At 38.8% G+C, this 13,451-nt stretch overlaps 1 protein-coding gene and 1 non-coding gene across 5 annotated transcripts in view; both read right to left on the bottom strand.

Annotated features, from left to right (window-relative positions):
* Positions 1-13,451, bottom strand: part of IPO11 (importin 11) — a 230,911-nt gene that overhangs the window by 190,985 nt on the left and 26,475 nt on the right. For all 4 annotated transcript variants that reach the window (XM_050793725.1, XM_050793727.1, XM_050793726.1 and 1 more), the window contains 3 exons: positions 10,978-11,121; positions 7,594-7,694; positions 106-178 (listed from right to left, as the gene is read on the bottom strand). In XM_050793725.1, the coding sequence (XP_050649682.1) occupies positions 106-178; positions 7,594-7,694; positions 10,978-11,121 (318 nt within the window). The remainder of the gene's footprint in view (positions 1-105; positions 179-7,593; positions 7,695-10,977; positions 11,122-13,451) is intronic.
* On the bottom strand, positions 7,398-7,505 carry LOC126957741 (U6 spliceosomal RNA). The gene has a single exon (XR_007726912.1). It is a non-coding gene; the product is annotated as a U6 spliceosomal RNA (small nuclear RNA).

Genomic DNA, 13,451 nt, shown 5'->3' on the forward strand with positions numbered 1-13,451 from the left:
TAGTGATATTTTTATTTATTTTTCATTTTAATGCCAGAATATGAAATTAGTTTGGAAAAGCAGAAGAAATTAAAAGAAAAATTAGCATTCATTTTTCTCACTAACCTGGTTTATTGGTTCATTGAAGTTGGTGATAAGCCCTGCACGCAGAGTAGTTTTCTCCTCCTCTGACAGAGCACTGTAAAAAAAAAATATTGATTATGCAAAAGAATGCCACCTAATAAAAAATGTAGGTAAGCACTACTGTAAATTTTAATAATAAAAAGTCTTTCAAACATGTGTCTCTGATTGGTTTTTGTAAATAAAAAGGATTATTTCCATTACTTGTACATCAGCACTACTATGAACTTTAACAATAAAAAGTCTTCTAAACAACTGTCCCTGATTGGTTCTGGGAAATGAACAAGATTATTTCTATTACTCGTACAATGGCACATCAGATAAGTTGGAAGCATAAAATTCCTTCACGATTGAATAAATGGGAAGCACCACACAGTAAGCAAGAGTAAATAAGACAAATCCAGGTAATTAATATATTTGATGTTCACTTTTATTGATGTAAAAATAGCCTACAAAACAAAAAGATGGCTACAAAAAATCTATACAAGTAAATATTGCCATTTCATCGGCTTCTTTCATAAAATCTGTGTGAGATTATTCTATGGGGCAAGAGATTCAGAATCAGAGAATATTTGGGATGGGCGACTTATGAGAAATCAACTAGCTTAAACCTTTCATTTTAAACATCTCCAAAAAGAATAAACACAATACTAATAATTTCGACTGCATATGAGAAAGGAAAACAGAAAGGTATTGGACAGGAAACGGAGAACACTACTATGTAAGACTGAATACATACGTATGAATGTGTTGTTAATTTTAAAATGAAGGCCAGGCACAGTGGCTCAGGCCTGTAATACCAGCACTTTGGGGAGGCCAATGCAGAAGGATGGCTCGAGCCCAAGAGGTCAAGGCTGCAGTGAGAGATGATTGCACCACTGCACTCCAGCCTGGGCAACAGAACAAGACCCTGTCTCTTAAATATTTTTTTGAATAGTAAATGTACATTAGATTTTAATGCCTCATTTTAAGGTTTTCCATTCTGGGTATCAGAATTAAATTAATTAAATTAAATTAAAGCACACAACAACAATAGCATTAAAAACAGGAGGGATTAGACAGAATTAACATATTACTACAAGGTTCTGGCATTAACTAGAAAAAGTAAAGCGCCAGCCATGGTGGCTCATGCCTGTAATCCCAATCCTATGGGAAGCTGAGATAGAAGAATTGTTTGGGGCCAGGAGTTCAAAATAAGCCTGGGCAACATAGCAAGATCTCATTTCTATAAAATATTAAAACTAAAAAAAATTAGCAGAACATGGCGGTATACACCTGTAGTCTGAGGTACTTAGGAGGCTGAGATAGGAGGCTTTCTTGAGCCCAGGAGGTGGAGGCTGCAGTGAGTTATGATTGTGCCACTGCATTCCAGCCTGGGCAACAGAGCAAGACCCTGTCTCTCAAAAAAAAAGGTAAGGTACTAATACAAGGATATCAAGGGTCCATGTTACAATCACTTAAATAATGAAAACATACTAAATGTTTTAGAGTAAAACTGAGTAATAAAAACTGTCTTGAATACAGTTGTCCTCCTTTATTCATAGTTTTACTTTCCATGGTTCCAGTAATCTACCATCAATGAAGTAGATTCAATGAATGGAATGGAAAATTCATAGATTTTGAATAGCGTAGCATCCTGAATAGCATGATGAAATCTCTTGCTGTCCTGCCCTGTCTGGCCTGGGATGTAAATTATTCCTTTGTCAAGCACACCCATGCTGTACATGCTACCTGCCCACTAGACATTTAGTAGCTACTTTGTTATCAGACTGAAAAAAAAAAAAAAACCTACTAAATACAGGACTTAGGACTATCTGCAGTTTCAGGCATCCACTGGGAGTCTTGGAACCTATCACCTACAGATAAGGAGGAACTACTGTAATCCAAAGGAAAGCAAGAAAGAAAAAAAGGGAACAGATATCAAGACATACAGAAAACAAAGTGTGAGGCTGGACACAGTAGCTTACACCTGTAAGCCCTGCACTCTGGAAGGCCGAGGCAGGAAGATCACTTGAGGCCAGGAGTTCAAGACCAGCCTGGACAACACAGTGAAACCCTGTCTCTACTAAAAACACAAAATTTAGCTGGGCATGGTGGCGCATGCTTGTAATCTCAGCTACTCGGGAAGCTGAGGCATGAGAACTGCTTGAACCTGGGAGGCAGAGGCTGCAGTGAGCTGAGATGGTGTCGCTGTATTCCATCCAGCCTGGACAACAGAACAAGACTGTGTCTCAAAAAAAGAAAAGAAAAAGAAAAAGAACAAAGTGTGGGCAGATTTAATCCCAATATATTAGTAATTACATTAAGTATAAATGGGCATAATACTAAAATTAAAAGACATTTATGATAAAATTGGATGAAAAAACAAATCCAAAGCCGAGCATGGTGGCTCATGCCTATAATCCCAACACTTTGGGAGGCCAAGAGACTGGGACTGCTTGAGCTCAGGAGTTCGAGACCAGCCTGATCAACTTGGTGAAACCCTGTCTCTACCAAAAATACAAAAATTAGCCAGGCATGGTGGCACGCACCTGTGGTCCCAGCTACTCCAGAGGCTGAAGTGGGAGGATCACTGGAGCCTGTGAAGTCAAGGTTGCAGTGAGCCATGATGGCACCACTGCACTCCAGTCTAGGTGACAGAGCAAGACCCTGTCTCAAAAAAAAAAAAAAAAGAGAGAGAGAAAAAAAAGAAAGGGTACAATCACGATGCAATGGAGAAAGAACACATGTCCCTACTTCACATGAGCACCTTGTACAAAAATAAACTCCAGATAGATCATACAACTAAAATAGAAAAGGAAAACAAAGCTTTCAGTAGAAAACAGTATTTTCATGACCACCGGCTGAGCAAAAAATTCATAAATAGGCTGGGAGCACTGGCTCACACCTGTAAATTCCAGCATTTCGGAAGGCCAAGGTGGGAGGGTCACTTCAGTCAGGAGTTCAAGACTAGCCTGGGCAACCTGGCAAGACCCCATCTCTACAAAAACTGTTTTAAAATTAGGCACTGGTGGCACGCGCCTGTAGTCACAGCTACTCAGGAGGCTGAGGCAGCAGGACGGCTTGAGCCCAGGAGTTAGAGGTTACACTGAGCTATGATTGCATCACTGCACTCTAGCCTGGGCAACAGAATAAGACCCTGTCTTCTTTAAAAAAAAAAATTATTAAAAAAACTACAACCCAAAAGAAATAATCATAGAAAGGTAATTAAATTAAACTTCATTAAAATTAAGGGCTTCTGAAGAAAGTGAAAAGGCAAGTCACAAAGTTGATTTTTTTTTTTTTTTTTTGCAGACAGAGTCTTGCTCTGTTGACCAGGCTGGAAAACAGTGGCATGATCTCAGCTCACTGCAACCTCGGCCTCCCAGGTTCGAGAGATTCTGCTGCCTCAGCCTGTTCAGTAGCTGGGACTACAGATGTGCGCCACTATGTCCAGCTAGTTTTTGTATTTTTAGTAGACATGGAGTTTCATCATGTCGGCCAGGCTGGTCTCGAACTCCTGACCTCAGGTGACCTGCCCGCCTAGGCCTCTCAAAGTGCTGGGATTACAGGCGTGAGCAGCTGCACCTAGCCTAGAAGATATTTGTAATACATACATTTGACAAAGGACTTGTATCCAAAATAAAAGTCCCATAAATCAATAAGATAATCCAATTTTTTAAACGTTCAAATAACAGACCCTTCACAATAGAGGATATCCCAATGACCAACAAGTACATTTAAAAAGTACTGATCATTAAAGACAATGCAAACTAAAATTACCAAGCCCACCAGAAAGACTAAAATGAAAGATCAGACCAAGTGCAGATAAGAATGCAGAGCAAATACTAACACTCGTATGTTGCTGTGGCAGTGCAATCTGATACAACCAGCCTAGAAAATTAACAATATCTACTAAAGTTGAACACACATCTGACTATAAATGGTAATAAAATGCACATGTCTGTAAAAGTTTCTAGAATGCTATAAGTGTTCTATCTAGCTCCAAGTGGCAGTTACACAGGTGTCTTTGCATTATAAACATTCAAACTACACCCTTTACTTGTGCACTGTTTAAAGTATATTATATATTACACTTCAAAGAAAGTATTTTAAAATCTTAATGACTTACTCAAAGTTAATAAATGAGAAAACAAGATTAACATAAACATTCAGGTCATTAAAAATATCTCTCTAATCCTTTTATGATTGTGCTATACTTTCCAACTTTAATAGTTCCCTTCTACTATCAAACCCGACATAATGTTTTCTCCTACAATATTTTGCTTTACACTTGTAATTGAACTTTTCTTCTATGCCAAGGAGCCAGGTTCATCAGTTTGCATAACTCTAACTACAATAAAAGTGTATAATGGGCCAGGCGTGGTGGCTCACGCCTGTAATCCCAGCACTTTCGGAGGCTGAGGCGGGTGGATCACGAGGTCAGGAGATCGAGACCATCCTGGCTAACACAGTGAAACCCCATCTCTACTAAAAATACAAAAAATTAGCCAGGTGTGGTGGCGGGCGCCTGTAGTCCCAGCTACTCAGGAGGCTGAGGCAGGAGAATGGCGTGAACCCAGGAGGCGGAGCTTGCAGTGAGCCAAGATTGTGCCACTGCACTCCAGCCTGGGCGACAGAGTAAGACTCCATCTCAACAACAACAACAACAACAAAAAGTGTATAATGACTAGCTATCAAAATAGATCATGCAAAAAAATACACAGATGCTCCTGACTTACGATGGGGTTACCTCCTGATAAACCCACAGTAAATAAAAAATATTGTAAGTCAAAGATTTATTTTATATCTAACCTACTGAACATCGTATCTTAGCCTAACCTACCTCAAACATGCTCAGAACACTTACATTAGCCTACGGCCGGGCAAAAGCATCCAACACAAAGCCTATTTTATAATAAAGTAGTAAATATCTCATGTTAATTTATTGAACACTGTACTGAAAATGAAAAATACTGTACTGAAAGTGAAAAACAGAATGGTTGTATGGGCACTTGAAGTACAGTTTCTACTGAATACATACATACTGCTTTTGCATCATAGTGAAGTAAAAAAAAAAAAATCATTAAATCAAACCACCGTAAGTCAGGGATTGTATATATATTAAAGAAATAAGCCATTAACCTGAAGAAAATTCACATCTTTAACAATTCTCTAATAATAATTTACATTCCACCTTTAATTTTATGCATGTTATCATTAGATGAATCCAAACTATGTTCCAAGCAGAAATTGGATAGTATTTAATTAATTAGGACCCAGATAAATTGCAATGTATATGGTAATGGTAACAAGCTTGTTAGTTAATTCTCATTCTGCGAAAACGGTTAAGAGTAGGATCTATACAAAATGAAACAGGTAAGTACAGAAACAAGCATATTTTTAAAAAGTCTCAAGTTTATAAGTTCAATTACTAATCTGCCACCCATGCTCCCCCTTTCTAAATACATTCATCTCCTTTTCAGCTTTTATCTCAATATATACTAAAAGAGACAGCTTGGGATTTACCTATCAAATACTGCATAAATTCTCTCATAACTTTTTAAATTTAAGCAAAAGTCCAGGTTCTAATTCATTATGTAAAAGTGAAGCCTGAAATATTTAATAATTTACTTTACCTTCAAAATAATCATTTTTTTATATATATATATTTCTAAGTATGTTCATATATATATATATATATATACACACACCTCTCTCTCTCTCTCTGTCTCTCTCTCTCTCTTTCCGTCTGTCTGTCTTTTGAGATATAGTCTCACTCTGTCGCCCAGGCTGGAGTGCAGTGGCACGTTCTTGGCTCACTGCAACCTCTACCTCCTGGGTTCAAGTGATTCTCCTGTGTCACCCTCCCCAGCAACTGGGATTACAGGCATCCACCACCACACCTGGCTAATTTTTGTATTTTTAGTAGGGGTGGGGTTTCACCATGTTGGCCAGGCTAGTCTCAAACTCGTGACCTCAAGTGATCTGCCCACCTCGACCTCCTAAAGTGCTGGGATTACAGGAGTGAGCCACTGTGACCAGCCAAGACAATCATTTATAACTATATCCTTTATATAACCAGTAAAACAAAATGAATCTTAAGAGACATGCAAAATTTAATTGGACAAAGCAGTAGAAAAGTGCTGCTGGGCCACTGCCTATAAACCAATAATGCACACTTTCTCATCACCTCCTACCAAATTTCTCCCCGAAATTATGAATTAATCCTATCTAAAGAATTAATCCGGCCGGGCACAGTGGCACACGCCTATAATCCCAGCACTTTGGGAGGTCGAGGCAGGTGGATCACAAGGTCAGGAGATCAAGACCATCCTGGCTAACATGGTGAAACCTCGGCGCTACTAAAAATATAAAAAATTAGCCAGGTGCTGTGGCAGGCACCTATAGCCCCAGCTACTCGGAAGGCTGAGGCAGGAGAATGGTGTGAACCCGGGAGGCGGAGCTTGCAGTGAGCCGAGATCGCACCATTGCACTCTAACCTGGGCGACAGAGCAAGACTCTGTCTCAAAAAAAAAAAAAAGAAGACATGTTTGCTTTAAATCTTAATATAGTATCCTAAGCGCAGCCTGAAAATATTCTTCTTGTTCCCAATATTATTCAAGGACATGTTTTATATGCATTTTGAAGTATTCAGACTGAGAAAAGCCTTATGGCTTTAAGAATTTACAGAGCTATAGTGCCATCTACTGGAAAACACAGATTATGATGCTTCTTAGGCAAAATTCAGTACCGTATTTTGTATCAAACAAATCCCAAGGTCATGTCTACAATGATTTTCCACTGATTATATAACATGTAAAATTAACTACTAAGAGAAATCTGTTAACAAGGTACATAAAACAGTTATAACTGAATACTAATGTGATTACAAATGTATACTAATCCATTCCCACCACAGAGAAAGAATGCATAAGACTCAGAAATTACACCCAGCTGGTTCAGAGTTGACCCGGGATTTCCTTCTGAATGGCTTTTTTCCCCAAATCCTAACCTTACATTTCTGTTTCTTTTTTCTTGAGATGGGATCTCTCCATGTTGCCCAGGCTGGTCTCAAACTCCTGGGCTCAAGCAATCCTCCTGCCTCAGCCTTTTAACATGCGTAGGACTAAAAATAAGGGCTTTTGTTCAACATGACTCACTCAGCATGATCCTTGCAAGCAGAGGGCCAACATGACACACTCACACACACACACCCAAAACCATGAAGAAAACAATAATATAGCTGTTGATTTGTCATTAACTAAATAGAACATTTATTCAGTAAACACTTTTTTGGCATTTTTTTAAATATCAAACACTTCACAAATCATCCTTGCACAGAGACCATGCTAATCTCTATATTGCTCCAATTTTAGTTATATGTGCTGCAGAAGTGCTAACACATTTTTTTACATAAACAAGTATATTCTTACACCTTCCTGAATTTGGGAAGGATTACACCCAAGGAATAGAGGAAGTGATGGAACTTACTGAGGTGCTACACGTCTCCAGTAGCGATCAATTCCATGTTTAAAATACAGTACAGCAAGCCACCTTACATTTATATCCAAAGTGTGGTTTGTGAAAATATTCTATAAATAAAAAACATAATATTAGAATTAGCATGGAATAAGTAAAAAGTATAATTAATGTACCCATAATAAAGTATGAACAGGTCTTTTTTCTTTTTTTTTTTTTTTTTTTTTGACAGAGTTTGGCTCTTGTCTCCCAGGCTGGAGTGCAATGACACGATCTTGGCTCACTGCAACCTCCGCCTCCCAGGTTCAAGCGATTCTCCTGCCTCCGCCTCCCAAGTAGCTGGGGTTACAGGTGCCTGCCACCAAGCCCAGCTGATACTTTGTATTTTTTTTTTTTTTTTTTTTTGTAAAGACAGGGTTTCACCATGTTGGCCAGGCTAGTCTCAACCTCCTGACCTCAGGTGATCCACTCGCCTGGGCCTCCCAAAGTGCTGGGATTATAGGCATGAACCACCACGCCTGGCCTGGACAGATCTTTTAATTAAATTTGTTTACATTCTATCACTACATATATCATATCCACATTTATGAAGTATATACAGTTCTACAATTAATGTAAGAAAGTATACCTGCTCAGTTGTATGTTAACTGTTTAAGCTGAGTAACAGGCATGCAGAGAGTAATTGTACTATTCTGCTTTTAGGTGTGTTTGAAAATTCCGCTAGTAAAAAAATTAAATTCAGAAAAAGCAAACCTAATTATTTTTCAAATGAAAACCATAGCCCCACACATATTCGATAAAATATATAACTTCCAAACTAGAAAAAGTAGGCCCACTACAGCACAGATTCAAAGATTCTAAGCAATCAAGGCCCCAGGGTTGTTAATACATGCTATGAAATAAAACTATTTCATAGTATCCTCCTTATCAAAACAATTATGCTTGTAAATAAGCTTGACAAAGCTGTGCATGGTGGCTCACGCCTGTAATTCCAGCACTTTGGGAGGTTGAGGCAGGCGAATCACGAGGTCACGAGATCGAGACCATCCTGGCCAACATGGTGAAATCCCAATTCTACTAAAAATACAAAAATTAGCTGGGCATGGTGGTGCATGCCTCTAATCCCAGCTACTCAGGAGGTCAAGGCAGGAGAATCACTTGAACCAGGGAAGTGGACGTTGCAGTGAGCTGAGATCACACCACTACGCAACAACATCCTGGTGACAGCGAGACTCTGTCTCAAAAAAAAAAAAAAAAAAAAAAAAAGTTTGATAGCAGAACACTTTTAAGAGACACAAAGCGGCCGGGCGTGGTGGTTCACACTTGTAATCCATACACTTTGGGAGGCTGAGACAGGTGAATCACCTTGAGGTCAGGAGTTCGAGACCAGCCTGGCCAACATGATGAAACCCCGTCTCTACTAAAAATACAAAAAAATTAGCTGGGCGTGGTGGTGCACACCTGTAATCCCAGCTACTCAGTAGACTGAGGCAGGAGAGTTGTTTGAATCCAGGAGGCGGAGGTTGCAGTGAGCTGAGATCACGCCACTGCACTCAGCCTGGGCAACAAGAGCAAAACTCTGTCTCAAAAAAAAAAAAAAAAAAGAGCTGGGCACAGTGGCTCACGCCTGTAATAGCAACACTTTGGGAGGCCGAGAAGGGCAGATCACCTGAGGTCAAGAGTTTGAGACCAGCCTGACCAACATGGAGAAACCCTGTTTCTATAAAAATACAAAAATTAGCCAGGCATGGTGGCACATGCCTGTAATCCCAGCTACTTGGGAGGCTGAGGCAGGAGAATCGCTTGAACCCGGGAGGGAGAGGATGCAGCGAGCTGAGATCACACCATTGCACTCCATCCTGGGCAACAAGAGTGAAACTCTGTCTCAAAAAAAAAAAAAAAAAGACAGATAAAACTACATGTGATGTGAATAATCTCAACTCAAAATTAACCATTACTCCAAAAAAGTATTCATTATGTTAATCCAAATAATAATAATGTTATAATTATACTATGTCTCAGACCAAAAATAACTCAAATTCCCAGAGGTGACCTCTCAAACCTTGTATAGGAAAATCTCAAAGCCAAAAATGATGTGGAAGTATGTCCTTTGCTATAGAAAAACATTTATAAGTTTTTGTGTTTTTTTTGAGATGGAGTCTCGCTCCCGTTGCACAGACTGGAGTGCAGTGGCGCAATCTTGGCTCACTGCAACCTCCACCTCCCAGGTTCAATCAATTCTCCTTCCTCAACCTCCCAAATAGCTGGGATTACAGGGATGCGCCACCACGTCCGGCTAATTTTTGTATTTTTAGCCAAGACAGGTTTTGCCATGTTGGCCAGGCTGATCTTGAACGCCTGATCTCAGGTGATCCACCCGCCTTGGCCTCCCAAAGTGCTAGGATTACATAAAGAATAAGATGTTTTCTTTACTATCTTTTAAAATCAGTATTTTTTTTTTTACCATTCTGTTACTGAGCCAAACAGCCAACTTTTTTGTTATATTCAGAATAACAAGTCTGACTTTAAACAATTTCCCTTACAGTCACGACCAATATCTTCTTCAATTTAACAAACAACTCAAACTTTTTTAGCCAACAAGTTAAAATATATATGACAACTACTACCACTTATTTTATTTTGCAAGATATAATAAACAATTTTGCTCTGATTCTATGACCCGGTCACAAATAATGAGTCAATTTTTAACCCAAGTGGGAGCTTTGTTGCCCTGACCAGAAGCTAGGCCTCAAACACTAATCAGAATTCTCAATTTCTTAGAAAAAAAAGTATAAGGAAGGTCTTCAACACAAAAATACTTCTTTCATTCTGGCATTGAGAAAATAATTTTGATTAATTAGTCAAAAACTTTAAACTCCAACAAAGGTTTGTTTAAAGCGCATATTGTTAATTAATTATACTACTTCCTATTACACCCAAGAAAGCATCAGATGTGTCAAGAGAAGGAAATTTTTAGATGAGAAAAGAAAACATTTTAAAGTGAAATACACAGTACACCCGACACTGATGCTGCAATGTGGAGACCTGAACAACTATGACAACATAAATTACCTGGGGTAGGGATAAAGACAAAACATAAAAGAGTGCCACCTCCAGTCCTGATGGTAGATACTTTCAACATACTAAAACTGAAAATCATCACGGTTTTGCCTTCTGAGCAGATGCTACACATACCTTGCTTATTTTTATATTTATCAATAAATATTTCTTTAACACCCTTAAGAAGCCATAAAGTAATAAAATAATGGCAAAGGCATCAGCAGCCAAACATTTGAATCTATTTCACTAAACTACCAATAAAACTAGGTTTTTAAAACAAATTAATGTTGTCTCATTTTATTAAAAAGAAAAGCAAACAATTTTACAACAACTTACCAGCAACACTGAATAGAAACCTGGCTGTGTCTCCCACTGCTTCAGCTGCTCCTCGGCTGGTTTTAACACAGCAGTATCCTGACTGGTGGCCTGTGTTAAGACCTGAAGAACAACAGTGCTGGCACTATTGAGATCCATGGAAACCTGGCAATGATAAGTTAACATACTTGAATGTGTATATTACAATAAAAAATTAACAGTAAAATAAATGGAGACAAAAAGCTTTCATGTACTGAATTACTCCTATTCATCTACTCCTTCATGTTCTGCCTTTCTATCTTTTCTAAGTATATCCACACTCTTCCTTAAAATTCATAATCAAATTATTTTTGCTTAAATCAATTTATTCTTAAAGGAAACTCTCTTTCATTGTTCTATAAATGGAAGATAATAAATTGAGGGAGGGGGGACACACACACAAACTTCAAAGTTTCTAAATTCTAAGTAAGTACCATTATGTGCCCAAGACTAAGCATAATGCCTTCTGTCTTCGTTTTAAAAAGGAGACTAATAAGTGTTATAAAAGTATTAAACCATGTAGCAAGTAGCACCTAACTTTATCCTTTATAAAATCAGAAGGAACAAAAGAAAAACGAAAGAGTTGCTTTGACTCATTTGTAAAGTACTCTCCAACATCATCTTACATGCCACCAGTGGTACACGTCCAAATCATTTTAAGAAACACGCAAAATGAAATGCTATGGAGAAAAAAGCCAAACTGACCTATTAAACAAAAATCTAAAACCTAAGTCAGAAAGGATCTTAAGGGCTGGGTCATCTAATCCTATACCACGTAGCTGAAGCCATTCAACAAACACACAATTTCTTGAATTTGTTGAATTCTCCAGGCTTCTGTTTCTAATCACCCCCAAAATTGTATACACAATTCTATACTTAGCAAGTATGTATAGTTATTCACAATATACACGTACAAAACATAAGGATTAAAACTGAAAGCTGAAAATGCTGACAGAAAATAAATCGTTCTCAGTGCAGGGGTGACAGGGAATAGCTTTGTACTGTATGATATAGCTTAGTGATAATGGCTAACTCTATGACTGAAGAATTTTCCAAACAGTAAAAGTCTGAAAGTTATTAGCCTATAAAGAACATAGCCAAAGCAAATGGATTTCTTTGTTAAAATAATTATAATTAAATTGCAGTGAAATGGCAAGATCCCAAATGCTGATTCAACAAGAAATCTGACCTAGATTATCTTTTAGGGAAAATTAACCATTTCAAAACCTATGTAAGTAAAGCAGGGCTAATCAAAACCACAAAAATTTCACTGTACCATCTTAAGAAGGGCCCAATAACTAGAATCTGAAAAATACCAACAGTTAGTAATAGAGTTGCATTAAGATTTGATTTGATTTTGATTTAGTTTTTGAGACGGAGTCTCACTCTATCACCCAAACTGGAGTGCAATAGCACACAACCTCAAACTCACTCCACCTCCCAGGTTCAAGTGATTCTCTGGTCTCAGCCTCCCCGGTATTTGGGATTACAGGTGCACACCAACAAGCCCAGCTAATTTTTGTATTTTTAGTAGAGACAGGGTTTCACCATGTTGGCCAGGTTGGTCTCAAACTCCTGACCTGAGGTGATCCAACTGCCTCGGCCTCCCAAAGTGCTGGCTTACAGGCGTGAGCCACCATGCCTAGCCAGATTAAGATTTTTTTTTTTTTTTTTTTTTTTTTTTTTTTTGAGATAGAGTCTTGCTTTGTTGCCCAGGCTGGAGTGCACTGGCACGATCTCGGCTCACTACAACCTCCGCCTGCCAGGTCCTTGGCCTCCCACAGTGCTGGGATTAAAGGAGTGAGCCACCATGCCTAGCCCAGATTAAGATTTTAAATTTCTGTCACCCAGGCTGTAATACAGTGATGTGATCACTGCTCACGGCAGCCTCGACCTCAAGTGATCCCTCCACCTCAGCCTCCTAAGTAACTGGGAACACAGGCATGTACCACCAGGCCCAGCTAATTTTTTTTTATTTTTATATTTTTTGTAGAGACAAGGTCTCACTTTGTTGCTCCGGCTGGTCTCGAACTTCTAGGCTCAAGCAATCCCTCCCAAAGTGTTGTGATTACAGGCATGAGCCATAGCATCTGGCCTAATTTTATATTTTCTAGCAGCCACGTTAAGTAGTAAAAAGAAATATGTAAAATTAATCTTAATATATTATATATGTATTTTACTACAGCCACTCTGATTTATATATACACACACACACACACACACACACACACACACACATATATATTTTTTTTTTGAGACGGAGTCTCACTCTGTTGCCTAGGCTAGAGTGCAGTGATGCAATCTCAGCTCACTGCAACCTCTGCCTCCCGGGTTCAAGCAATTATCCTGCCTTAGCCTCCCAAGTAGCTGCGATTACAGGCGCGAGCCACCACGTCCAGCTAATTTTTTTATTTTTAGTAGAAACTGGGTTTCGCCATACTGGCCAGGGTGGTCTC

The sequence above is a fragment of the Macaca thibetana genome, chromosome 6 (genome assembly GCF_024542745.1).
Source record: "Macaca thibetana thibetana isolate TM-01 chromosome 6, ASM2454274v1, whole genome shotgun sequence".
NCBI classification, from domain to species: domain Eukaryota; kingdom Metazoa; phylum Chordata; class Mammalia; order Primates; family Cercopithecidae; genus Macaca; species Macaca thibetana.